This window comes from Pipistrellus hanaki (genome assembly GCF_964339955.1).
Source record: "Pipistrellus hanaki genome assembly, chromosome: 2".
NCBI classification, from domain to species: domain Eukaryota; kingdom Metazoa; phylum Chordata; class Mammalia; order Chiroptera; family Vespertilionidae; genus Pipistrellus; species Pipistrellus hanaki.
This window is the reverse complement of record NC_140504.1, coordinates 49,488,145-49,512,820: the sequence shown is the minus strand read 5'-3', so window position 1 is coordinate 49,512,820 and position 24,676 is coordinate 49,488,145. Positions and strand designations below refer to the sequence as shown.

The following is a 24,676-nucleotide window of genomic DNA, read 5'->3' as shown; positions in this document are numbered from 1 at the left end:
AAAGGACGCGGTTGGCACCCTCTGTCCCTCTCTTCCTGTCTGAGCCTAGACCTGCTGGCTGGCACCTGAGGTGACGCCTTGGACCTGTCAGGCAATCAGCCAACGTGCTGCCCAGTGGTGGCGTGGTGGGATCGCTGCCCCGGCCTTGAACTGCCTACATCGGAGCTGCTTATTGTGCGAGGAAAGGAACCGGGTTTTCTGTTACCTGCAGCTGACACTGGGCGTTTGTGTTAGCCACCGAGCATCTGAGCTCCTGAGTGTGTGGAGGACTCCCTGCACTGCAAGTCTGGGTGCAGGGCAAAGGCCGTTTCCTTGTCCCAGTCGGAGCTGGAAATGCCAGACACACATCCAAAGTCTCTCTCGCAGCCAGCACGCAGGCTGGGGCCCGGAGCCACCGTCAGCCTCAGGACGGCCACCACGGAGCCTGCTGAGAGACGGCAGCTGTACGTGTCAGAGCTGCTAAATGCGGACGTGCAGAGGCCGTTTTGAATGTTGCTTTAATGTCACTCAGCAGAGATTATATTATTCTTGAACATGGATAAAATTTATGATTCCAAGACTCCTGTTTTGAATTGGACTAAATGAACTGGGACATTTTGGGAGAATTAATTTGATTAAATACAAAGAGCAAAAAGCCCTCATCAACACACAGTTATTATATTTTCTTGTCTACAGAGCATTTTTTTTTTTTTTTACTGATAACCAGTCTCTATTTATTCAGAACATAAGATACCCATAAATGATACTATGTTAAAGCCCTGTTTAAAAATTCATGGGGTATTTTATTTTTGCAAAGATAGATCCTAAAATTAAAAAAAAACACACAGATTAATAATAATACACATCAAAATTAGATTAAAATATAGGTCACAGATCTCATAATGTCCCGGCATTAAAGATGTTACAAAGACACGTACATAGAATGCTACCAAATATCCCAACTTTTACAGATATAGGTACAGTCAAGAAGTATTTCTCTGATTTTAGCAAAGAGAAACTATCCAAGTTTTATTCTTTGACTTCTGACATAGTTTAACTTTGGTGCATGCATTACTATTTCTCCTATGTAGCAAATTCTAGTTTTCTCAAGGCCTTTCCCTTGACTTCTGGAAATAAAATATTTCCAACCTTCAAATAAAATGTTATTCTGATAAATATATGTATCAGGTTGTTCTACTCACATGGAGGCTTTCCATTTTCAGGTTAAGAGAAGACATGCCTTTAATGTTTTTTGTTTTTAAAAAAATATATTTTATTGATTTTTTACAGAGAGGAAGGGAGAGAGATAGAGAGCTAGAAACGTCAATGAGAGAGAAACATCGACCAGCTGCCTCCCATACACCTCCCGGGGATGTGCCTACAACCAAGGTATATACCCTTGACCGGAATCAAACCTGGGACCCTTCAGTCCGCAGGCCGACGCTCTATCCACTGAGCAAAACCAGCCAGGGCCAACACAATTTTCTTGCAGAGAAGGCATTTGGCAAAATCTAACAACATTATACCAGTGATTTTCAACCAGGGTGCTACAAGAATTTTTAAAACATGCACTACCTAACAGTCAGGAGCCCTGATCTTTTTTCCCTTAGATTGTCAAATAAAAAAAATGACAACAGCCAGCACAACAATAGCTGCCCAGTGTGAATGAACCAAAATTATACCTGTTTTTGTCAGATCACCAAAAAAAAATACATTTTTGGGTGTGCTGCAGAATTTTATAATTAGTTTATGTGTGCCATGAGATGAAATATTAATAGGTGTCCCATCATGTGACCATACAATTTTGTGGGGAAAATTAAGCAAAAAAAACAAAAAAAAAACAACAACAAACAAACAAAACCACAAAGAAAAGAAAGAAAAAGAAAAATGATTTGATTTTCTTGGTTCTAAAAATCAGTGTTGAGACCTGCCAGTGCTTAGCCACAGTCTGTGTTCTTACACGGCCTGTTCAGAAAGAGGAGGCACAGTGAATCACCCATATATACCTCACCCTTTGCCTGGTCAGCACTGTGAATGGCGGAGTGTGTGTGTGTGTGTGTGTGTGTGTGTGTGTGTGTGTGTGAGGGGTGTGGGGGAGGGATTAGTGTTTGACCAAAGTCTAGAATTACCAAGAGAAGAATCTGACTGGCTAGTTCAGCTCATCTTCTCTTGCCACGCCTCAGCTGTGGATGGAGTGGCCTTGAGTCTGGGCATGGCCCTGGGCTGATCCACGGATCACACTGTATGGAAGATGGCCACTTAGGGACGGCGGGTGGGGCAGAAGCCACAGGTCAGAGCTAAAGCCATCTCTCTCACCAGCACCCTCCTGTTCCTCCCTCCACGTCATCCATCCCGAGAATCACCCAGCCTCCCCTGGACCTCCCAGCTGCCAGGCTCTGGAAGCCTGAATGTCAGCCCAGCTACTTCCCTGCCCAAGGCCAGCCAGCCCTTCAACACCCTCTCCTACCCCGCCCCCACCCCTCCCGGTTCTGTCCTGAGGAAGTGTGGAGAACGATCCGCTCTGGGGAAATCTAAAGTTCAGGGCTTTGGGCAATTAAGCTCAAGGCCTCTCGCTGCCAAGGCCTCTCGCCGCGCTGGAGGTGAATGGCCCCGGGAGCATTCACTCCGGGGGAAACGGTTTGAGGAAGCTGAGTCAACCGGTGTCTTTGGCCGGGCGGGCCGGCAATTCAGCCTCTGGAGGTCAATGCCCCGTCTTCCGGCTGTACCCAAACCTCCACCTGAGGAGGGAGCTGAGCCCTTGAGCTTCCTGGGTCCCTACATGGTCCTGCCAGAGAACCAGCTGTATTTGTAGGAAGTAAAAGAGGGAGAGAACTCTGCTATTTTGAGGTGTTTTGAGACAAGAGTAGGGAGTTCTGGTACCACATCAGGGACTGATTCCTGGGATTGTCTGCTCATCAGCCCAGATCAGGGAGCCTCCTCTGCCCTCTCGTTGGTCCCCTCTCACTGCCAAAGGTCTTCCCCGGACTCAGCAGCCGGAGCCAGGCCCCTCCTGCCTCCCTCCATGCCACCACGGCGTTCTGCTCAGCCTGGTGTCGTTTGTGACACGGGGGTAAAGAGAGCACTGACCTCTAAAGGGAGGCTGCAGGCTTAAATGAGACGAGGAACATACCGCATTTCCTGCAGCCCATAGACCTGAGCTGCTGCCATTGCTGTGATTTGATGCTATCAGCCAGGCAACCACTTCTAAGGAGCCCTGGGTGTGTGTGAGGCCCTATTCCAGGAACCTCCGGGCGCTGTGCGAGGCCTCAGATAGGTTTACATCTATTTGGAGAGAGAAGAAAAATCGCCAATCAATAAAACAGTTCATAAGCAATTGGACAGTTTTTAAAAATTCCGTCCATCTGCTTGCAAATCTCACAAGCCTGCCCCTTTAACACAGCCTCCCCGCCCGTCTGCTGCATCTTCTGCTGCTATTTGGCTGGACAAACCCATCAGCAAGATGCGGTGGGCTGGGCTCTGGGAAACTCACAGGGGCCTTGTCTGGCTTTTCCAACTCGGCCTTCCTTCCACATGCGCCCCCATAACCAACACAGTCAAGGCCTCAGCCCCGATTCTCCCCCCTCAGGGCCCAGAGCCTGCGTTCCAGCCAGCTTCTTGGGGAGCAGTAGTTGTTGACCAGGGGCATTGAGATCTTTGTCCCTACCACCAGCACCACCACCACCACCAGCACCACCACCACCACCACCACCACCACCACCCCCACCACCACCACCACCCCCACCACCACCACCAGCACCACCACCACCACCAGCACCACCACCACCACCAGCACCACCATCACCACCACCACCACCACCACCCCCACCACCACCACCACCACCACCACCACCAGCACCACCAGCACCACCCTCACCACCACCACCACCACCACCCCCATCCCCACCCCCACCCCACCACCCCCACCACCACCACCCCACCACCACCACCACCAGCACCACCACCACCCCACCACCACCACCAGCACCACCATCACCAGCACGACCAGCACCACCACCACCACCACCACCAACACCACCAGCACCACCACCAACACCACCACCAGTACCACCACCACCACCACTACCACCAGCACCACCACCACCACCACCACCACCAGCACCACCACCACCACCACCACCACCACCCCCACCACCACCACCAGTACCACCACCACCACCACCACCATCACCATCACCATCACGACCCTAGAAGGCTCTTGGGGGGGCATGGGGAATGTAGGACAGGAGGGGCCAGGGGCGAAGGATGGCTAAAGGTATTTATGGGAAGGAGGCAGGAGAGACCACACCTAGGGGACAGGGAGGAGTCAGGAACCTGGGAACTCAGCCAGCTGAGAGGATCAAACTTCAAATTCCTCTGATGAACTCTGAGATAGGAACTGTGGGCAAGGAGGCCGGAGGAGCGAGAGAGCCAGAGGGAAGACCCGGCCGCTCTTCCTACCAGTCCTTTGGGGAAAGGCTGGCAGTCTGCAGGACCGGGAGCAGTCCACCTCAGGGCCCCGCCGGCCTGCCCTTCCTGGCCTTTCAGCACCTGCCAAGAGCCGGGAGCCGCGCCGGCGAGAGAGAGGAGATAATGGAGCCAGACAGGACTCAGATAAAGCTTGACCCCAGGTGAGTGAGGACAGCAGGCCCTGAGCCAGGAGCCGGTTGCCAAGCAGCATGTGGCCTCTCTCTCTCTCTCTCTCTCTCTCCCTCTCTCTCTGGCCTGTCCCTACCTCCATCCCAGGACCCTTTGGCGCCCAGCAAACAGAGTGAGACAGAATGAGAAGGACTGATAATGGTCTGGCTGTCCCTGAGGACCCTGTGGGGTTGGGCCAGTGCACGACCCTTCACAGTCTGGGCTTTCTCTCCCCATTCGAGGAGAGGAAATCCCCAGGGTGGGAGCAGGGCGAGGGGGTGCATGCACAGAGCTGGGGAACCCAACCCCAGTGCTCATGGGCACTCTTTCTCCGGGTCCCGCTCTTTCTCTCTTGCCAGCCCCTGGGCCGCTGCCCCGAGGGGAGGGGAGGGAATGGGCGGTGGGCTCTTTGGGTGCTACAGCCAGCCTGTCCGTGAGCTAACCAAAACGCAGGCTGCCTTCCACCTTAGCCCGGGCCCATGCTCCATCCCCTCCCAGATCAGGTCCCCTCTCCTCCCCACAAGTCCTCATATCTGAACGCAGGCCGGTGTCTCTCCAGGTACACAGCGGATCTTCTGGAAATCCTAAAGACCAACTACAGCATCCCCTCTGCCTGCTTCTCTCACCCTCCCACCGCGGCCCAGCTTCTGAGGGGTGAGTCAGGGGCCCTCCCCAGAGGGCGATAAAGGAGGATATGAGCATCCCGGTGATAAGTCAGGGCAGCTGAGAGAAACAGAGGAGAGGGGGATAGACAGACACTGGGCCAGCCTGGGGGCGGAGAGGATGGCTGCTGGCCCAGGGTCTGTCTGTCATTGCTGACACCTTAGAGAAGAACAACCCCTCGAGGAGCCCATAGGCCAATGCGGGGCCTGGCAGCCCAGCCCCGGAGAGAAGCCTGCATGTTGGGCCTCCCACTTTCCTGGCCCCAGTGCTCATTCACATGGGGGCAGCAGCCTAGAGCGGTGGTCGCGAGCCACATGCACCTCTTTGGCCCCTTGAGTGTGGCTCTTCTACAAAATACCACGGCCTGGTCTATTTTGAAGAAGTGGCACTAGAAGAAGTGTAGGTTTAAAAAATTCAGCTCTCCAAAGAAATTTCAATCGTTGCCCTGTTGATATTTGGCTCTGCTGATTCCTGAGTTTGCCGACCACTGGCCTAGAGCATTTTGCAGACCGCTGGGCCGTCCAGGGACTCAGGAGGGTGCCGAAATGACCCATGCCCCACAGAGTCCCCTGAGGCAAACACAACAGCCTTCTTGGGGAAGGGCCCATATCCTTTGAGAGGAGTGGTCATCTATACGAATAAAAGAGAAATATGCAGATGGACCGGCCCTCCAGACTTGCAGGCTCCCTGGCAGCTGGGCGCGAAGCCAGGGGGAGGAAGGCTATGCTTGCACGAATCTCCCTGCAGCAGGCCTCTAGTTCTGAACAATGTTCTTAAAACTTAGCTGAGCCAGGCTGGTGTGTCTCAGTGGTTGAGTGTTGACCCATGAACCAGGAAGTTATGGTTTGACTCCCAGTCAAGGCACTTGCCTGGGCTTTGGGCTCGCTCCCCAGTAGGGGGCATGCAGGAGGCAGATAATCAATGATTCTCTCGCATTATTGATGTTTCTCTCTCTCTAAAGTCAATGAAAACATTTTATTTTTTTTAAAAAAACACACTTAGATGAACCTGTATTCTGACGGTGCCGGCCAACTAGGTTGCTATTACTGAATTGCTTTTGAAAGTGAAAGGCTGAGGATGGAACTCAGTGTGCTCCCTGGACGCACGGAGCCTGCCCATCACATGGCCCTAGCACCTTCTTAGCAGAACGTGGCTCCCCCACATCTGATTTTGTTTTCCTGCTGCGTGATCTTATTTTGTTAATTTTTGTGAGTTTATTTGAGCCAAGCTGACAACATATGCTGGGTACTAGATCTCAAATGCTCCCCTTAACAGCCTTTTAGACACTGACGAATGGGAGCTGTGTCTCTGTGGTACCCAGATGCTTTCCCAGCCTCCTTCCTGATGTCCCCTCAAGGAGCAGACTCTCTCTCTCTCTCTCTCTCTCTCTCTCTCTCTCTCTCTCTCTCTCTATATATATATATATATATATATATATATATATATATATATGATTGATTTTTTTACAGAGAGGAAGGGAGAGGAATAGAGTCAGAATCACTGATGAGAGAGAAACATCGATCAGTTTCCTCCTGCACACCCCACACTGGTGATGTGCCTGCAACCAAGGTACATGCCCTTGACAGGAATCGAACCTGGGACCCTTCAGTCCGCAGGCCTACGCTCTAGCCACTGAGCCAAACCAGTCAGGGCAAGGAGCAGACTCTTTCTGCCCAGCAGGATGTGGTCAGTGTGCGTCAGGAGGCCACCGGGGCATGTACTTGGGCAACTTGTTGCACGTGCTCTGAACCACAGTGAATGCCAACTGCCAGAGAGTATCGGAGAAACCCCTCAGCTGCTCTGTGGTTCGTGCTGGCAGGCAGCTGCTATCTCGCTCCAGGGGCCTGTTGCTCACGGTGCAGCTGGCACACCAGTCTCCCCTTACTTACACCAGCGTTGTCAGCCAGAGTCAATTTTGTCCCCCGGGGGACTTCTGGCAACGTCTGGAGGCAGTTTCAAGTGTCACCACTAGAGGGTGTACTTGGCACCCAGAGACCAGGAATCCTGGCCTGGAAACAAAGGAAACCCTCCCGCAGCGAGGAACTATCTTGGCCAAAGGGTCCATAGTGCTGAGCTGGAGAAACCCTCCCTTACACTGTGAGAGTGAGTCTCACCCCGCGGGGCTACCACATGTGCAGATAGAAGCACCAAGGAAGTTCAAAGCCATTCTGGGCCCGGTAGTCTGAGGAGCTGCCTGTTCCCAGCCAACTGTGGGTGTGGCAGCCGTAGGAGAGTGGTGAGCAGCGGAGGGCACTGCTGGGGTGGGGAGGAGACAGGGCAGGCAGGCTCCCAGACCGAGGAGCTGGATCTGGCAGGACTCCAGGTTGCTAATGGGGAAGCAGGGGACAGCTGAGAGGCTGGGCAGGTAAGGTGGGGCCAGTGACTGTCGCTGGGCAGAAGAGCTGTACTTTATCCTGCAGACAGAGGGGCCTGGTGAGGGCTCTGAGCCTGGGAGGGGCTGGGTATGCTTCCGGACCGTTAATCAGTAATCAGAACAGACGTCCAGGAAGGAGAGCCTTGGGAAGCAGGGGTATAAATTGGGAGTTATTGCCCCAGCCCAGCATGAGGGACAAGAGTGTGAGTCAGAGCAATGTCAGGGAAAGAAAGGGAAGGTTGGAAAACACAGGAAATCCAAAGACAGAGGAGGCAAAGTGGTAAAGAAATGTCTATACAAAGTAAGTGAAGGGAAAAGACTCTAATGATGACTCTGAGGGTTTGGGCCAGGGGTCTTCAAACTACGGCCCGCGGGCCACATGCAGCCTCCAGGGGAGTCTGATCCTGCCCGCCAGGTTTTTTGGGCAGTGAGCGCAGCCAAGGTGTTACAGTAGGAATTAGTAGTTCATATAGTCCGGCCCTCCAGCTCTCTGAGGGACCGTGATCTGGCCCCCACTTTAAAAAGTTTGAGGACCCCTTGTGGGCAGTGGCGATGGGAAGGGCGATGACACTGACAGAAAAAGGAGGGTCGGGAAGAGGCTATTGGAGGGTGTGGAGAAACCCTTCCTTCCTCATTTGTAAGCTGTGCTGCTCCTGACAATAAATGCTATTTAAGAAAGAGCTCTTCTGGAAGAACTACTGAACCTCTTAATAATCTATTTTTGAAATGCCTGTGATATGATTGCAATTATAATCCTTACAGCATTTTGTTAAATGGACTGGTCCAAGCATTTCTGCGGAACCTTAAAGGCCCATGAAAAGCCAAGACCACTTTGAAAATGTATAAGGACGGTACCTGCGCTGCCATAAATTAAGGCTTCCTAGTCCAATAAGACTAGAAATTAAAGCAATGCGGCAATAACTTCAAGGGGTCTGACAAGCAGAAAAATGGAACAGAATACAGGGCCCAGCAATAAACCCATGTCCACTGGGGACGTGCTCCATGACAGGATGCTCTACACGTCAGTGGGGCGGGATGGACTCATCAAGAAGTGAAGCTGGCCATATCCGGTTTGGCTCAGTGGTAGAGCGTCGGCCTGTAGACTGAAAGGTCCCAGGTTCGATTCCGGTCAAGGGCATGCATCTTGGTTGCGGGCACATCCCCAGGTGGAGATGTGCAGGAGGCAGCTGATCAATGTTTCTCTCTCATCAATGTTTCTAACTCTCTATCCCTCTCCCTTCCTCTCTGTAAAAAGTCAATCAAATATATTAAAAAAAAAAAAAAGAATAAATAAATAAATAAATAAAATCCCATAATCTGCTTAGAAGAAGAAGAAGAAGAAGAAGAAGAAGAAGAAGAAGAAGAAGAAGAAAAAGAAGAAGGAGTGATGCTGGACAATTACCTGTCCTTATGGTAAATAAACAAACATGAAAATAGCTCCAATGGCCGAAACCGGTTTGGCTCAGTGGATAGAGCGTCGGTCTGCAGACTGAAAAGTCCCAGGTTCGATTCCGGTCAAGGGCATGTACATTGGTTGCAGGCACATCCCCGGTAGGGGATGTGCAAGAGGCAGCTGGTCGATGTTTCTCTCTCATCGACGTTTCTAACTCTCTCTCCCTCTTCCTTCCTCTCTGTAAAAAATCAATAAAATATATATTTTTTTAAAGAAAATAGCTCCAATGTAGTTTTAATCCAGGTAAATGCAAACATTTTTACAAAGAAAAAATAGAAAGAAAGATATCTTTAGGAGAGTAGAAAATAATTTCTTTTTAAAAAATGTTTTTATTGATTTCAGAGAGAAAGTTAGAGGGAGAGAGAGAGAGATAAACATCAATGATGAGCGATCAATCGGCTGCCTCCTGCACATCCCAAACTGGGATCAAGCCCGCAACCCAGGCATATGCCCTGATCAGGAATCAAACTGTGACCTCCTGGTTCATAGGTTGATGCTCAACCCCTGAATCACATAATCCGGGCTAGAATAATTTCTTAACCACAAGAAAGAATAAATGATTGTGGAGATTGACTACATAAAGCAAACAAACTTCTGTATAACTGAAGACACTATAAAGAATGTTAAAAACCAAACCACAAACTGGGAGAAGATATTTTCAAGCCTATTACCCACAAAGGATATGAAAAATTACCCAATAAAAATCTGATAAAACATATGAACCGACAAGTCACAGAATAGGAAACCCAAATGGCCAATAAAAATACAAAAAGATTATCTATTTTCTTAGGAATTAGGGAACCAAGAGTTTAATAGTGAAATATCACTTCACTACATTCTTATGGGCAAAAGAAGAAGTCTGATAGTGCCGAGTGAAGGTGAGTGTGAGTGCGCTGTGACCGCAGGTGGGATCATGAATCAGTGTAACCACTTTGTGGATCTGTAGCACTGAAGATGCTCATCTCTTACCACCCAGCAATCCTGACTCCAGGTGTGAATAGAGGGGCTGCCCTGTATGTGCCAAGGAGACATGGCAGGAATGCTTATTGTAGCATTTATTTGTTAATGAAAATAATGGCAGTCACAAACACCATGTTGGCAGGTACTAAAAGCTTATGGACCTTGATCTTGGAGAAGATTTTATAAATTGGACCTCAAAAGCAAGGGAAGCAAAACAAAAATAAATGAACGTGACTGTGTCAAACTGAAAGCTTCTGCACAGCAAAAGAGACTGCCCATCTCTTCTCATGCTTTTGGCTAAGATCCAGTGAAGAAACTGTCAACTAAACAAAAAGGCAACCAAACGAATGAGAGAAGATGTTTGCAAACACCACCTCCAATAAGGGTTAATATCCAAAATATATAAAGAGCTCAGACAGCTCAACAACAACAAAATGATCCAATTAAAAAAACTTGCAGAGGGCCTGAGCAGTCACTTCTCTCAAGAAAACATACAAATGGCCAACAGATTTATGAAAAGAAGCTCAACTTCACTAGCTATTAGGGAAATGCAAATAAAATAAAAACTACAGTGAGATAGCACCTCACACCTGTGAGAATGGCTATTATCAACAAGACAAGTAACAATAAGTGCTGGAGAGGCTGTGGAGAGGCAGGAACTCCCGTCACTGTGGTGGGAATGTAAACTGGCACAGCCACTACGGACAGCAGTTTGGCGGTTCCTCAGAAAGCTAAGTGTAGGGCTACCTGGTGGCCCACCCGCCCCTCTTTCGGGTGCCTACCTGAAAGTTTTGATAACATTTATTAGTAAATATATGTGCACTCCTATGTTCGTTGCAGCATTATTCACAGTGGCCGAGACGTAGAAACAACCAAAGTGTCCTTTGCTGGATGACTGGCTAGAGAAGAGATGGTGCTCATGGACCATAGGATACTAACCAGCCATAAAATCCTGTCACTTTTGACCTCACGGGTGATCTTGATAATATCATGCTGAGCGAAATAGACAGGAAAAGTCAAGAGCCATATGATTTCACACATAGGGATACAAAACTGAAAACCACAAATGAACACACAACAAACAAAAATTCATATGGACAACAGTATGTTAGCTACCAGAGGGGAGGGGGGTGGAGTGGGGCGGTGTTAAAGGGGTCACATGTATGGTGATGGAAGGAGATTATATGTTTCAGGTGTTCACACCTCATATGTATTCTGTGAGGTATTATAGAATTGAACACTTGAAACATAAATTTTTAACCAATGTCACCCCAATAAATTTAATCAAAAAACAATGTCGGGTGGAAAAAAATATCTTGAGAATGCCATTTATATAGATTTCTTAATGCAAAGCAGCATAGTATGTTCAGTATGTAGCTATGTTGTGAAACATTAAAACATAAACGGGAAAGATATACACCAGCTTCAGAATGGTAGTTAACCCTAGGAGGTGAGATGGGAAAGGAAAAGGATCCAGGAGGGTTTTTGTTGTTGTTGTTGTTTGTTTGTTTGTTTGTTTGTTTTAATATATTTTTATTGATATTTAAAGAGAGGAGGAAGGGAGAGAGAGAGAGCTAGAAACGTCGATCAGAGAGAAACATCGACCAGCTGCCTCTTGCACATCCCTTACCGGGGATGTGCCTGCAACCAAGGTACATGCCCTTGACAGGAATCGAACCGGGACCTTTCAGTCCGCAGACCGACGCTCTACCACTGAGCCAAACCGGTTTCGGCTAGGAGGTTTTCAAATCAACAAGCCCCTGCATATGCCCCACCCCCTCCTTCATAAACATATCTGTACTTTTAATTTCTCTAAAAGTAACTTTTGAAGCAAAATCAGCAATATTATAACACTTTTTAAAATGGGTTATGGATATACTTATGTATGTTCTATTATTGTCTTTATTTTTTAAAATTTTATAATTTAAAAAACAACTATAAAATTGTTTTTTAAAGGTTGCGATAAAATGTTAGATTAAAATAACAATACTTGCCGAAACCGGTTTGGCTCAGTGGTAGAGCGTCGGTCTGCGGACTGAAAGGTCCCGGGTTCGATTCCGGTCAGGGGCATGTACATTGGTTGCGGGCACATCCCCGGTGGGGGGCGTGCAAGAAGCAGCTGGTCGATGTTTCTCTCTCATCAATGTTTCTAACTCTCTGTCCCTCTCCCTTCCTCTCTGTAAAAAATCAATAAAATATATTTAAAAAATTAAAATAAAATAAAATAACAGAATACAAAATTTTACAGTATGATTGCAGTAATACAATATGTATTACTCTAACCAGGCTGCTTTCTTTTAAATATATTTTTATTGATCTCAGAGAGGAAGAGAGATAGAAACATCAATGATGAGAGAGAATCATTGATCAGCCGCCTCCTGCATGCCCCCTACTGGGGATTGAGCCCACAACCTCGGCACCCTTGACTGGAATCAAACCTGGGACCCGTCAGCCCACAGGCCAACACTATCCACTGAGCCAAACCAGCTAGGGCAAACCAGGATGTTTTTTGTTTGTTTAATACTGTACAGCCCTCTTCAGTGCTCACAGCCCAAGGGTGAGGAGGCTGGGCAATGGTTTGAGGATGTGACTTCCCTGGCCTGGGTCCACTATGAGAGGCACACAGAAATCAGGATGTTTTTAAAGCTATTTTTTATTGATCAAATACTACATGCTGGGTGCTGTGCTAAGAGTTTTAATGAGAGCAAGTAGTAAGTGGAATTTTACTTTTAACTAATGCGTGTCTGACTCCAGAGCCTATGCTCTTAATGCCAGGGAAACAGATATGCAAAAATAAAATAATTTTTTACTAGGAACCAGGTAGGATTAAGGGTGATTCTCTTTCTTCAAAAATTTAATGTTCTTATGTTGTTTCATTATAACCTTCACATTTCCAAGACAGTGGGAAGTTTGCTAGTTGCTAGCAAAATGGTCAATTAGACAAGCTTTTCCTTGTTCCTTGGGATACTAACCCCAAGTTCTGCTTCATGCAAACAGCATCGATAGTGGAAGCTGGAAATGCTTTATAGTTCGATCTGGGTGGTGTTTTCACAGGTATACACCTAGGTACAAATTCATCAAGCTACACACGTAAGATGAATAAAAGCCGTAGTCCCTCCTGTTGGAAATGAACGTGTAAGTCGGATTAAACACTTCCGTGTGCTCTGCAGGACAGAGGCGTGATTAACTTTGTTTAAGGCATTTCCAAACGTCCTTTGGCCACAGGACACTTTAGTCTCACAATATCCGTTACAATATAGAAGAATAAGGGAGGACACAGATCTTCTTTGATGAGAGCAGTGGTGTCAGGCTGTGGATGTTAGGGAACTCTCGGCTTTTGCACCCTGGAGGTGGGTGCTGGCGCCTAAACACCCTGCAGGGGTGAGGGAGAAGAGAGCACCGAGCCGGCAGTTACAAGACAGCTCAAAGCGTTTCTACACGGAACGGCCAGGATACGCCCCACCCTCCCTCACACGTTACACCATCTTTTCGGCTTGCATTTGGTTGTTTCCACACTCCACACGCCCTCCCGTATCTCCGTGAGCTCAGCCAGTCGTCAGCGTGTGTAATGGTTGAGAGTATAGGTTTAGCGTCAGGAACCTCTGGGTTCACTTCAAGGCTGTGTGACCCCGGGCAAGGTGATCAACACCCTGAGCTTTGTTTCCTGGAAAAGCCTATAGAGTGGAGGTGGCCATAGGGATTCTCTTGGGGTTATTTCTTTCATTCAACAAATAGTTTAACCAAAACCGGTTTGGCTCAGTGGGTAGAGCCTCGGCCTGCGGACTGAAAGGTCCCAGGTTCGATTCCGGTCAAGGGCATGTACCTTGGTTGCGGGCACATCCCCAGTGGGGAGTGTGCAGGAGGCAGCTGATCGATGTTTCTCTCTCATTGATGTTTCTAACTCTCTGTCCCTCTCCCTTCCTCTCTGTAAAAAATCAATAAAACATATTTTTAAAAATAGTTTAAACATTTAAGAGATAAAACGGAGAACAAGATGAACAAAGCCCCTGCCTTGGAGTGCTCACTAGGTGAGGGGACAGACACCAAGCAAGTAAATACTCATGTGAATGGCCTCCTTGTGGGAGGCAGATGGCACTGCCCAGAGGAGTGGCTGACAGGGCCTTGGAGCAGAGACCGGTGCTGAGGAGCCAGCTGGCAGCTCAGGGAGAAAGGCTGAGCCAGCAGAAGCCCCGTGCAAAGTCCTGGCGGTGGGAACACTCCTGTGGCCGTTGGGAGGCAGAAGGAGTGGCAGGGAAATTCCAAACCCCTGTCCACGGAGAAGAGCTGAGCTGCCATGACAGCGTTTGGAGGACAGAGGGTGTGAGGGAGGAAGAGGAGTCAGTAGAGGAGACTTAGAGGGCCAGAGGCCAGGAGGGGCCTGTGGTTCTGAGTCAAGGGGAGGGAAGCGTGGCAAGGAGGAGGGAGTATTCGAGGGCAGTGAAGACTGGGAAAGGATTTGGCCGTGAGGGCTTGCCCGAGAAAGGGCTCTTTCCACTCAGCTCTCAGTGAAGACAGGAGTCAGGTAGGGAGTGGGGGTCAGGCAAGAAGAGGCCTCCAGCAGGGACCGCCTCTCCCACGAAAGACATCGGTGTTTAGGAATCTACTGAATTGATTTTGGCTTTCATCTATCTGGATGTTTTCTTGTGTGTGTATTTTTTTTTAACTAAATATTTCCATTGTAAAAATAACTCAGAAAAATAAATATGAAAATCCAGAAAAGTAAAAAGAGGAAAAGTTTTTTAAAGTCCCACCACTCCGAGACAGGCACTGCTAATCTCACAGTGGAATTTCCTTTTTCTGTGGTTTTATTGAACAACTAGAGGCCCAGTGTATGAAATTCGTGCAGGGGGGGTGTCCCTCAGCCTAGCCTGCACCATCTCCAATCTGGGACTCCTCAAGGGATGTCCGACTGCCCATTTAGGCCCGATCCCACTATCTGAGGCCAGGGTGTGCGGAATGCTTTGCTTCCTCTGTCGCTGGGGGCAACCCTAGTCTGCTGTCTCCAGCTCTGTGACTGCCTCCATTTTTCTTGGATTTATCTTCTATAATTGAAACTTTGTAGCCTTGAGTGGAGGCCTAGGCCTGCCAGGGTGTGTGGAAAGCTTGGCTTCTTCTATTGCCAGGGAAACCCAAGCCTCTTAACTGCTCTCTGTGGCTGTAGCCATCTTGGTTGGGATTAATTTGCATAGCATCTCTGATTGGCTGGTGGGCGAGGTTGGTGGGTGTGGCTTGAGCAGAGTGATGATTAATTTGCATATTACTCTTTTATTAGGTAGGTTATTAGGAATCATACTATACCTCCAATTTTATGTCCTATTTAAAAGCCCACATTCTCATCACCCAAAGACAGCACTGCTAATGTGTTTTTACTTGTTGTTTTAGAATTTCTAGGGTTTTTTTCTACACAATTATTTAAAAATATTTTTATTTTATCAAAGTAATACAGGATAATGGTTAAAAATCAAATAGTATAAAAGGGCTACTAGTGAAAATCAATAATCCCTGCCCTCTGCATTCCTATTTCTAATCTTCCTCCTCTTTTTTTAGCTGATTTTTTTTTTATAGTTACCTTCAAATCATCAGCATGTGCACACCATTATTTCCTGGAGTATCAATTTTGGACATTATCTGTGGCTGCCTTTGTGATACATAGGGATTTAGCTCCCTTAGCACCAATTTTCTTCCATTCTCTCCATATAATTATGGCAATATTTTTTATTGGTTATCTTTATAGCTTTATATACATACCTATAATTTATTTCTTATTCTGATAACTGTGGACAGTGCTTCTTGACTTATCATTTTGTAAGATAATGATATTAGTGCCTCACTCTTTTCTTCTACATTTTTGTACCTTTCTTGCCCCAATTAAACCCTTTAAACATGGTTATAATTTACTGTGCTAATTTTTCATTCTGCTCTGCCACATAAAGATATAATTAATGCAATAAAAGGCAGTGATCTTAAGTATCTAGCTTGATGAATTTGTACCTAGGTGTACACCTGTGAAACCACCACCCAGATCAACCTATAAAACATTTCCAGCATCCAGTACGGTCTCTCAGACTCTCTCCCACTTAATGTTTCTACAATAGAAAGACCACAGTTCTAATCTATATTACCTTTATAGATTGATTTCCCCTGTTCTTTAATTCATATAAACAAAATCAAACAGTATCTGCTCTTGAGTCTGGCTTTCTTCATTCATCATTATGCTTTTAAGAGTAATCTGATTTGTTGATGCATCAATAGTTCATCCTTTTTTTTAAAAATTGTGATATTCCATTGTGGGAATATATCACAACTTATTTGTCTGTATTCTTATTGAAGAACATATGGACTGTGTCCAGTTTGGGCCATTATGAGTAAGGCTGCTCTAAACATTTTTTCGGTGACTATAAGCAATCCCATTGAATAAGTACCCAGGAGTGAAATTTCTGTGTCATAGGTAGGTGTATGTTTAATAAGTTCTACCCAATTGTTTTCCAAAGTGCTTGTGCTGCTCCCAACAGCAACGTGTGAGAGTTCCCATTGTCGCTCATTGTCACTGACCCTGGAAGGGTCGGTGCTGTTGATTTTAGCTCTTTTTGTGGATATGTAATGGCACCTCAGATTTGTATTTTCCAATGACTGTTGAAACTTAGCACATCTTTATGTTTCACGAACACTTTGGATATTTTCTTTTGTAAAGTTTAGGTCTTTTTATTTTAATTTTAAAAATTGTGTTCTTTTTCTTACCAATGGGAATTCTTTATATATTTTGGATAGGAGTCTCTTGGTGGCTATCTATATTACAAATATCTTTCTTCAACCCAAGCTTGCCTTTCCAATCTCTTAATAGTTTCTTTTGACCAGTGGAAATTCTTAATTCTAAGGAAGTCCAATTTTTCAATTTTATTATTATTAGTGGTTTTGTGTTCTATTTTAAAAGATCTTTGCCTATCTCAAATCATGAAGATATACTTCTCTGTTTTCTTCTAAAATCTTTAGCTTTCACATTTAGGAGTTTTTGTATGATATGAGGAAGGAGTAAATGTTCTTTATTACTATTTCTTAGCCACATGTTGAGTTTTCTAGGTCTAAAGAGAAGCCATTGTTCTGCATGGACGGGAGCCCAGGCCAGATAATTCTCCGGGTGGGAAAGCAGGTTAGATCCAAGGGAAGAAGCCACATTTCTGCCCTCTGCCCTGGCCATCCACTCACTGGCATCTGCCTCTCCCCACGTCAGCCTCGGGCCCTTTGGAAATCGCACTCACGGTCACCATGACCTTGCTTGCCCTGGGCTCCATCGCCATCTACCTGGAGGACGCCGTCTACCTGTACAAGAACACCCGCTGCCCCATCAAGAAGAGGACTCTGCTCTGGAGCAGCTCTGCACCCACGGTGAGGGCTGCAGCTGCCCTCTGGGGAGGACTGAGAGGAGGCAGGGACCACTTTGAGAATTCCTCTAAACTCAACAATTCAAGTCAACCAAGAGCTGCCACCTTAGGTGGGGGTTTCTAACCGATTCCATTTGCATTCAGAACACACAACCACTCCCCCACCCCCTACCCCCCAGCCCCGTGCATAGAAGGCCCCAGGCAGTGGGATGGAGTGCTGGAATCCTGGGAGCCACAGAGACAACTAAGGAAACCCGCTCTGCCACCAGTGGCCCAACCACCGCTCCCCACAGCGTTGCTGTTAAAAGCAAGTCTCCTTTCTGTTCAGGCGAGCAGTGGCTCCTCAGAGAGCAGGAGGGAAAGAACCTTTTCCCCAGGGGGTCATACTTAGCTCTAGCCTCACATTGTAGGCTTTAACATTCCCCCAGCCATTACATTGGCCTTTGGCTTGCTCGTAGATAATAAGATTGAACTTTGTTTCCTTCTGGTGAGCTCTGTGTGTCTCTCTGGGGTAGAGAGGGGGGCCCTTGAGGCCCTTTCCTGGCAGATGGCATCTGCCCGAACCACCTCAGGTCATCAGAGACACTCCCATCACATGGGGCGTTGACGAGTAAGGGTTGAGTCTTGATCCATTTACTCCTAAGGATGAACTCATCTCCTCCTACCCCAATGCCATAGGATGAGATCGTCTTTAAGAAACAAACAACCCTGGCTGAAGGTGACATGTTGGATTAAATTTTCAAAAAGTGTTCCATCAGTGATTTTTCCAGCTGGCCACTGTAAAGTGACAGTCCCTCGAATGTGTATGATAGGTTTTGCTTCCTTGAGCTCTTGTCACAAAAGGCTCAGGAGGGTGAGCACCAAGCCTCCCTCGCCTCAGCCGGCTTCCTGCTCCTCCCCCAGGTGGTGTCTGTGTTCTGCTGCTTCGGGCTCTGGATCCCTCGCTCCCTCATGCTCGTGGAAATGGCCATCACCTCGTGAGTGTCCCGCCCGCCCCGGCTCTGGGCACGGTGTCCTTCCAGGGGTTCCCTTCTGCTCCCCGCTCACCCGGGAATCCAGAGTCCATGCCTCCTTGTACCCCCTCTCCCTTCCACAAATGCCTGCAGACCGGTCTTCATCACAAATCGAATCAAGCCCTTCCCGGCTTGTGCTACCCCAGGGCTCTTGAATTTCTGGAGCGGTTCATCCTAGGCCATCATCTTGTCCCCTCAGCCTGAAATTCCCCCTTCCCAGGCCCCTGGACCCGTCCTCTCTCATTCCTCTTGGAGTCACACATTCAGAGTGCCTGGTCCCTACCATGATCCCCTCAGGAAGCCGCACCCCTCCCTGCTCCCTTTGCAGTCCCCCTTCCTTTGGCGGCAGAGGCTGTCCCCTCAGCTGGCTGCCACCGCCCCGCTGTGTGCCCTGAGGCCCGTGTCTCCCCCACCCAGGTTTTACGCGGTGTGCTTTTACCTGCTGATGCTGGTCATGGTGCAAGGCTTTGGCGGGAAGGAAGCAGTCGTGAGGACCCTGAAGGACACCCCGATGAGGATCCACACAGGCCCCTGCTGCTGCTGCTGCCCCTGCTGCCCCAAGCTCATGCTCACCAGGTGCGACGGGAGGGAGGGGCGCCCTGGAAGCACCGGTTCCAACTCCCCGCACCCTCTCTCTCTCTCCCAAGAGCGTCTGCTGGTTGGTTCTCAGTTCTGCTTCAAACCTCTTGGAACTAGTCTTTTATTTATTTTTTTAATATATTTTATTGATTTTTTACAGAGAGGAAGGGAGAGGGATAAAGGGTTAGAAACATTGATGAGAGAGAAACATTGATGAGAGAGAAACATCAATCAGCTGCCTCTTGCACACCCCCGACCGGAATCGAACCTGGGACTTTTCAGTCCGCAGGCCGATGCTCTATCCACTGAGCCAAACCGGCTTCGGCGGAACTAGTCTTGTATGGAACGAAGTCAATGATAAAAGGGTGGGTATCCCACCCAGAACCCACACATTAGGCGTCCGCTCAGAGGTAAGGGGAGCCGAGAAAGAATTTCAACGTTCCCATCACGTAAGCCACTGCCCCTGCCACGTTAGCCACAGACAAAACTGAACTCTCAGCTGTTTCTTAGCCCCCCGTGCTCACCTGGTTAACGAGGTTGGGCTCACACGGATCGTTCTTGCCCAAAAGGCAGCATTCTGGTCTAGGAGTGAGTGGGGGGCGGGAAGCAGAGTTGCCAGTGCTCTCCGCATCCTAGCTTCTTCCTGTGTCCACATCCGTTGAACCATTCCGGTGTCTGACGGCAGCCAAGCTCCACCAGGAGCCCAGGGAGGGAGAGGAGAGCCGTCGTGGGTGGGCAGTCTGTGGGTCCCTGTTCCTAACCGCCTGCTCCCTCAGGAAGAAGCTTCAGGTGCTGATGTTGGGCCCCTTCCAGTACGCCTTCTTCAGGATAACCCTGGGCCTGGTGGGCCTGTTCCTCGTCCCTGATGGCATCTTCGAGCCAGCAGACGTAAGCCGGGAGTGAGGGGCAGTGAGCTCTGAGCCCCATTTGGTACCTTTGAGCTCGACGGGGAATGGCTGGAGCCAATATGCCCTGATACCTGGGGACAGAGTGACTGCAGACAGAGGCTCGGGCACTATGGTGGGAGAGAGGAGACTGGAATAAGCCAGGGCTACGGGCACGGTTATCCCCTTGGGGGAGGAAATAAAAGGGAGGAAAAGGGCTTGTCTCCTCCCTCGCTGACTCCAGCCTGGTCTGCCACCAGATTTCTGAGACGAGCACAGCTCTGTGGATCAACACTGTCCTCGGTGTGTCCACTCTGCTGGCTCTCTGGTGCCTGGCCATCGTTTTCCGTCAAGCCAAGCAGCACCTGGGTGAGCAGAACATCGGGGCCAAGTTTGCTCTGTTCCAGGTAACTATGCCCTGAGAGAGAAAAGCTGGCTCATGGTAGAACTCCAAACGATCGGGGTGGGGAAGTGAGTCTAATAAAGGCTAAAAGGGGTCTGGGAATCTCCTTAAGCCTTAGGTTCCTGCGAGATTTGAAAAGAGGTCCCTGCCCCTTCCCAGATTTTGCTTTTTGTGCTATGTTTGCTTTTTGTTTGCTAGGGCTGCTGTAATAAAATACCGCCAAGTGGCTCAAAAGAATGGAAATTTATTCTCTCACAATTCCGGAGGCTAGAAGTATAAAATCGAAATGTCGGCTGGGCTGTCTTCCCTCTGAAACCTGTGGGGGAGAACCCTTCCTTCCTCTGCCTGGCTTCTGGAGGTTTGCAGCCATCTCGGCCTCCCTCAGCTTGCAGCTGCACCATTCTACTTCTGCCTCTGTCATCACGTGGCTTCTTCCCTCACGTATCGTGTCTCTGCCTCTTCTTATAAGGAGGCCAGTCATATAGAACAATGCCCTAGCAGGTTTGGCTCAGGGGATGCAGGGGTCCTCAAACTTTTTAAAGTGGGGGCCAGATCACGGTCCCTCAGAGAGCTGGAGGGCCGGACTATATGAACTACTAATTCCTACTGTAACACCTCGGCTGCGCTCACTGCCCAAAAAACCTGGCGGGCCGGATCAGACTCCTCTGCGGGCCGCATGTGGCCCGCGGGCCGTAGTTTGAAGACCCCTGAAGCGTTGAGCTGTGGACTAAAGGGTCCCACGTTTGATTCCAGTCAAGGGCACGTGCCCACATGGCAGGCTTGATCTCCAGCAGGGGGCATGCAGGAGGCAGCCAATCAATGGTTCTCTCTCATCGTTGATGTTTCTATCTCTCTCTCCCTCTTCCTTCCTCTCTGAAATCAATGAAAACATATTTTTAAAAAGGATAAGGGCCCACCTTACTCTGGTATGACTTTATCTTAGTTAATGACATATAATTAATTAACCAAAACAATGATGCTGTTTTGAAATCGGTCCTATTCTGAGGTACTGGGGTTAGGACTTCAACATATCTGTTTGGGGAGCACCTTCAACCCACAACCATAACTTCTTCCGCCTTTGCTTTCTATCTTCTCTAGATTACTCCTAAGACCCTATAATCCATCACCACCAGCAGTATGAGCACTATCTCAGCTACAACTATGAACTATTCACACCTGTCCTAGGCACTTTTTCATACAGTACTTAAAAAAAAACCCACAAAAAAAACCCACAGCCCTCACCCAAAGATATGTTGAGAGACAGAGGAAGGGTTGGGGAGGGAGAGAACCATCAATGACAGAGAGAAATATCGATTAGTTGCCTCCCATATGCACAACTGGGGATCAAACCCATAACATAGGTATGTGCCCTGGCCAGGAATCAAACCCACAACCTTTTGGAATATGGACAACCTACTGAGCTATCTGGCCATGGCTTTGTGCATTACATTTAAATATTCACAACAATCTTAGGAGTCATTATTATTTTTATTTTATAAATAAGAAAACTGTGACCCAGAGATGTTATGAGACTTGCTCCAAGGCACATAGGAATGGGGCTAGAATTTAAACCCAGATCTGTCTCAACCCACATTCCTTCTTCTCTTCATCATCACACTTCTTCTGAAAGTTCTCTCAAAGGCACAGTGTTTGCTTTTTACACTTCTCATTCTCCAAGTCCAAAGACAACTTCTCCACCAAATACAATATTTTGTTTTCCTCCTCTCTCCATTCTTTCTGTCTCCTTGCTGGGCCCTTCTCCTACTCCTAAGAAATAATAACTGTGTTTTAGCTAACAGAATGATTTCACATAAATTCGCATTTGCTCTAAGCAGACGCCTCTGAAATGTGAATTTCCAGGCATATAGTAGGTAGAACTGAGGGGGAAAGGGGAAGAGAGAGATGAGCCTAACATGGGTCAGGGACTGAGAGGCAGAAGCCCGTAGGGTCAGGCACAGGTAAAAGCTGGCATTGCTGAGCCTGCCTGCGTTGCAGTGGCATTAAGTGCAGTCACATTGTCATGCAACCATTACCACCATCTGTCCCCTGGACATTTTCTTTTTCTTTCTTTTTTAAAAATATATTTTATTGATTTTTTACAGAGAGGAAGGGAGAGGGATAGAGAACTAGAAACATCGATGAGATAGAAACATCTACCAGCTGCCTCCTGCACACCCTCTACTGAGGATGTGCCTGCAACCAATGTACATGCCCTTGACCGGAATCGAACCTGGGACCTTTCAGTCCACAGACCGACACTCCATCTACTGAGCCAAACCGGTTTCGGCTCCCCTGAACATTTTCATCTTCCCCACGGAAAGTCTGTACCCACTGAACACTAATTCCCCTTCGCCTCCAGCCCTGGCACAGCAGTGATTCTTCAAAGAACGCTCTAATAGTTAACCATCCATCATTCTATCAGCAGGGCTCGCACGTACTTGAAGTAGATGGACTAACTCTTCCCTAATCAGCCGCCCTGTTTATTCTTTAAGTGCTCATTAGCAGCCATGGCTGAAATAAGGAAATAAACTTGAACCCTCTCCTTCCCCCAATCAGTTCTTGTTCCTTGTCAGGAACTCTAATAAAATACTGGGTAAGAAGATGAGGTTGTCATTTTTCTAAAGATTACAAACTTCACCACATTTTAATCAACCCTCCGGGACTGCACGGATCAAAGGTTGGCCGGATGCACAGCGGCAGGACAAGCATGTCAGTGGCCAGCTGACCCCAGCGCCATGGACACTGAGCCACTCTGCCCACTTATCCCTTCCCTTCTGCAGGTGCTCCTCATCCTGACCGCCCTGCAGCCATCCATCTTCTCGGTGTTGGCCAATGGCGGGCAGATTGCTTGTTCGCCTCCCTTTTCCTCTAAAATCAGATCTCAAGGTGAGCACACAGAAGCTCCTATCCCATTCCAGATGGGTGAGAGAAGGAGGGTCAGGGAAGAGAGAACCTTAGATCAGAGGTTGGGCCAGGCAAGCTGCTGCTCCGAATACTCAGAAAAGGATCTCCGAAGATCTCAGTAGAGATTTAAGAAGACTGTGCCTTCTCTGATCGCACAGAGGAGAGCTACAGTTCCACAGCTTGCGGCCAACCTTGATGGCCAACCAAGAAAGCCACGGGGTCATCCTTAGCTCTTGGGAGAGGAATGGGTGTGGATGTGAAGCAGAGATCATGCTGATTAAGCACACAAAAGAAATGAGTTTTAATGCTAGCCTCGGGTGGCAGAAGGTGGAGTGAGAGCCAAGTTCTGGTTCTGGCTCTCCTATTAACCTGCTGTGAGGAGAAGTAACAGAAAGAGTTGTTCAACTGGCATGCCAGGGCTGCTGGTGGGATACCACCTCTGTAATTTAACCGACTTTACATTTCACCCCGCACTGCAGTGATGAATTGCCACCTCCTCATCCTGGAGACTTTTCTGATGACGGTGCTGACACGGATGTACTACAGAAGGAAAGACGACAAGGTTGGCTATGAACCTTTCCCTTCTCCAGCTTGAACCTCAAAGCCTGAGGCAGATGGCTTGGACAATGAAAGAGACGCTGTACTCGTGAGAGGGGCACACGATCTCTTCACTGTCCCTCAACATTGACCACGTGGGGAAGGACTCCATTGTCAGGATAAGCTGGCAAATTACACTGGACTATACAGATGAAGGTGAATCATGCAAAAGGATGAAATTGTTTTGGATCTTGCCTGGGGGAGGTAATTTAGTTTCATAATAGACAAACAGAATGGAATCTGAAACTCTATAATCGGGCACATTACTCCCATGGGTGCCACGATTAGCCTTTAAAAGTTGTATATTGGGAAAGCTTATGGTGTAAGAATGAGAACTCAGTCAGGATTTAAGCCCACAGTTCCGAAGAAAGCAGGCCCCTGAAGAACAGATCGAAGGTGTTCTCTCCCTGACAGACGTGTCGTTAGAGCACTGATGACATTGGACCTGGGAGATCTGGGTCAGCTTTCCTTTGTGGGACAATAGCTTTGTAATTCTGTGCCAAGCTGCAAAAGGAACTCCCCAGTCATATGGCCAGGGAGCTTGACTTTGAGGAGATAAGTTAGGATGCAAAAGCAAAGGAACTGAGAGTATAGGTAAAAGCCCCAAATATGCCCGGCCAGCATGGCTCAATGATTGAGTGTCGACCCATGAACCAGAAGGTCACAATTCGATTCTCGGTCAGGGCACATGCCCGGGTTGTGGGCTCAATCCCCAGTGTGGGGCGGGCAGGAGGCAGCCAATCAATGGTTTTCTCTCATCAATGATGTTTCTATCTCCCTCTCCCTTCCTCTATGAAATCAATAAAAAATATTTTTTAAAAGAGCTCCAAATACATAAAATGTACCATATACA

The 24,676-nt window shown here is 48.1% G+C and overlaps 1 protein-coding gene across 4 annotated transcripts; it reads left to right on the top strand.

The window, feature by feature from the left end:
• Window positions 1-4,377: 4,377 nt before the first annotated feature.
• Window positions 4,378-24,663, top strand: SLC51A (solute carrier family 51 member A). 4 transcript variants are annotated; one of them, XM_084871728.1, is made up of 9 exons: window positions 4,378-4,607; window positions 5,174-5,268; window positions 17,293-17,447; window positions 18,347-18,420; window positions 18,874-19,032; window positions 19,812-19,923; window positions 20,180-20,326; window positions 23,103-23,208; window positions 23,706-24,663. In XM_084871728.1, exons 1-9 carry the CDS (start codon window positions 4,570-4,572, stop codon window positions 23,819-23,821), a joined length of 1,002 nt encoding a protein of 333 aa, XP_084727854.1. In that variant the 5' UTR covers window positions 4,378-4,569; the 3' UTR covers window positions 23,822-24,663. The 4 variants fall into 4 exon arrangements, with proteins under 4 accessions (XP_084727854.1, XP_084727857.1, XP_084727855.1 ...); XM_084871731.1 differs by lacking the exons at window positions 4,378-4,607; window positions 5,174-5,268 and adding an exon at window positions 7,291-7,493 and having other exon boundaries at window positions 23,706-24,662; XM_084871729.1 differs by lacking the exons at window positions 4,378-4,607; window positions 5,174-5,268 and adding an exon at window positions 7,291-7,513 and having other exon boundaries at window positions 23,706-24,661.
• Window positions 24,664-24,676: the final 13 nt, after the last annotated feature.

What these genes read in the sequence shown, in the direction of transcription:
- SLC51A (XM_084871728.1), top strand. Translation starts at nt 4,570, where the DNA reads ATGGAGCCAGACAGGACTCAGATAAAGCTTGACCCCAG. An exon ending in GCATCTTCGAGCCAGCAGAC is followed by an intron (nt 19,924 to 20,179) that starts GTAAGCCGGGAG and finishes GTCTGCCACCAG; the next exon opens with ATTTCTGAGACGAGCACAGC. An exon ending in CTCTAAAATCAGATCTCAAG is followed by an intron (nt 23,209 to 23,705) that starts GTGAGCACACAG and finishes CCCGCACTGCAG; the next exon opens with TGATGAATTGCCACCTCCTC.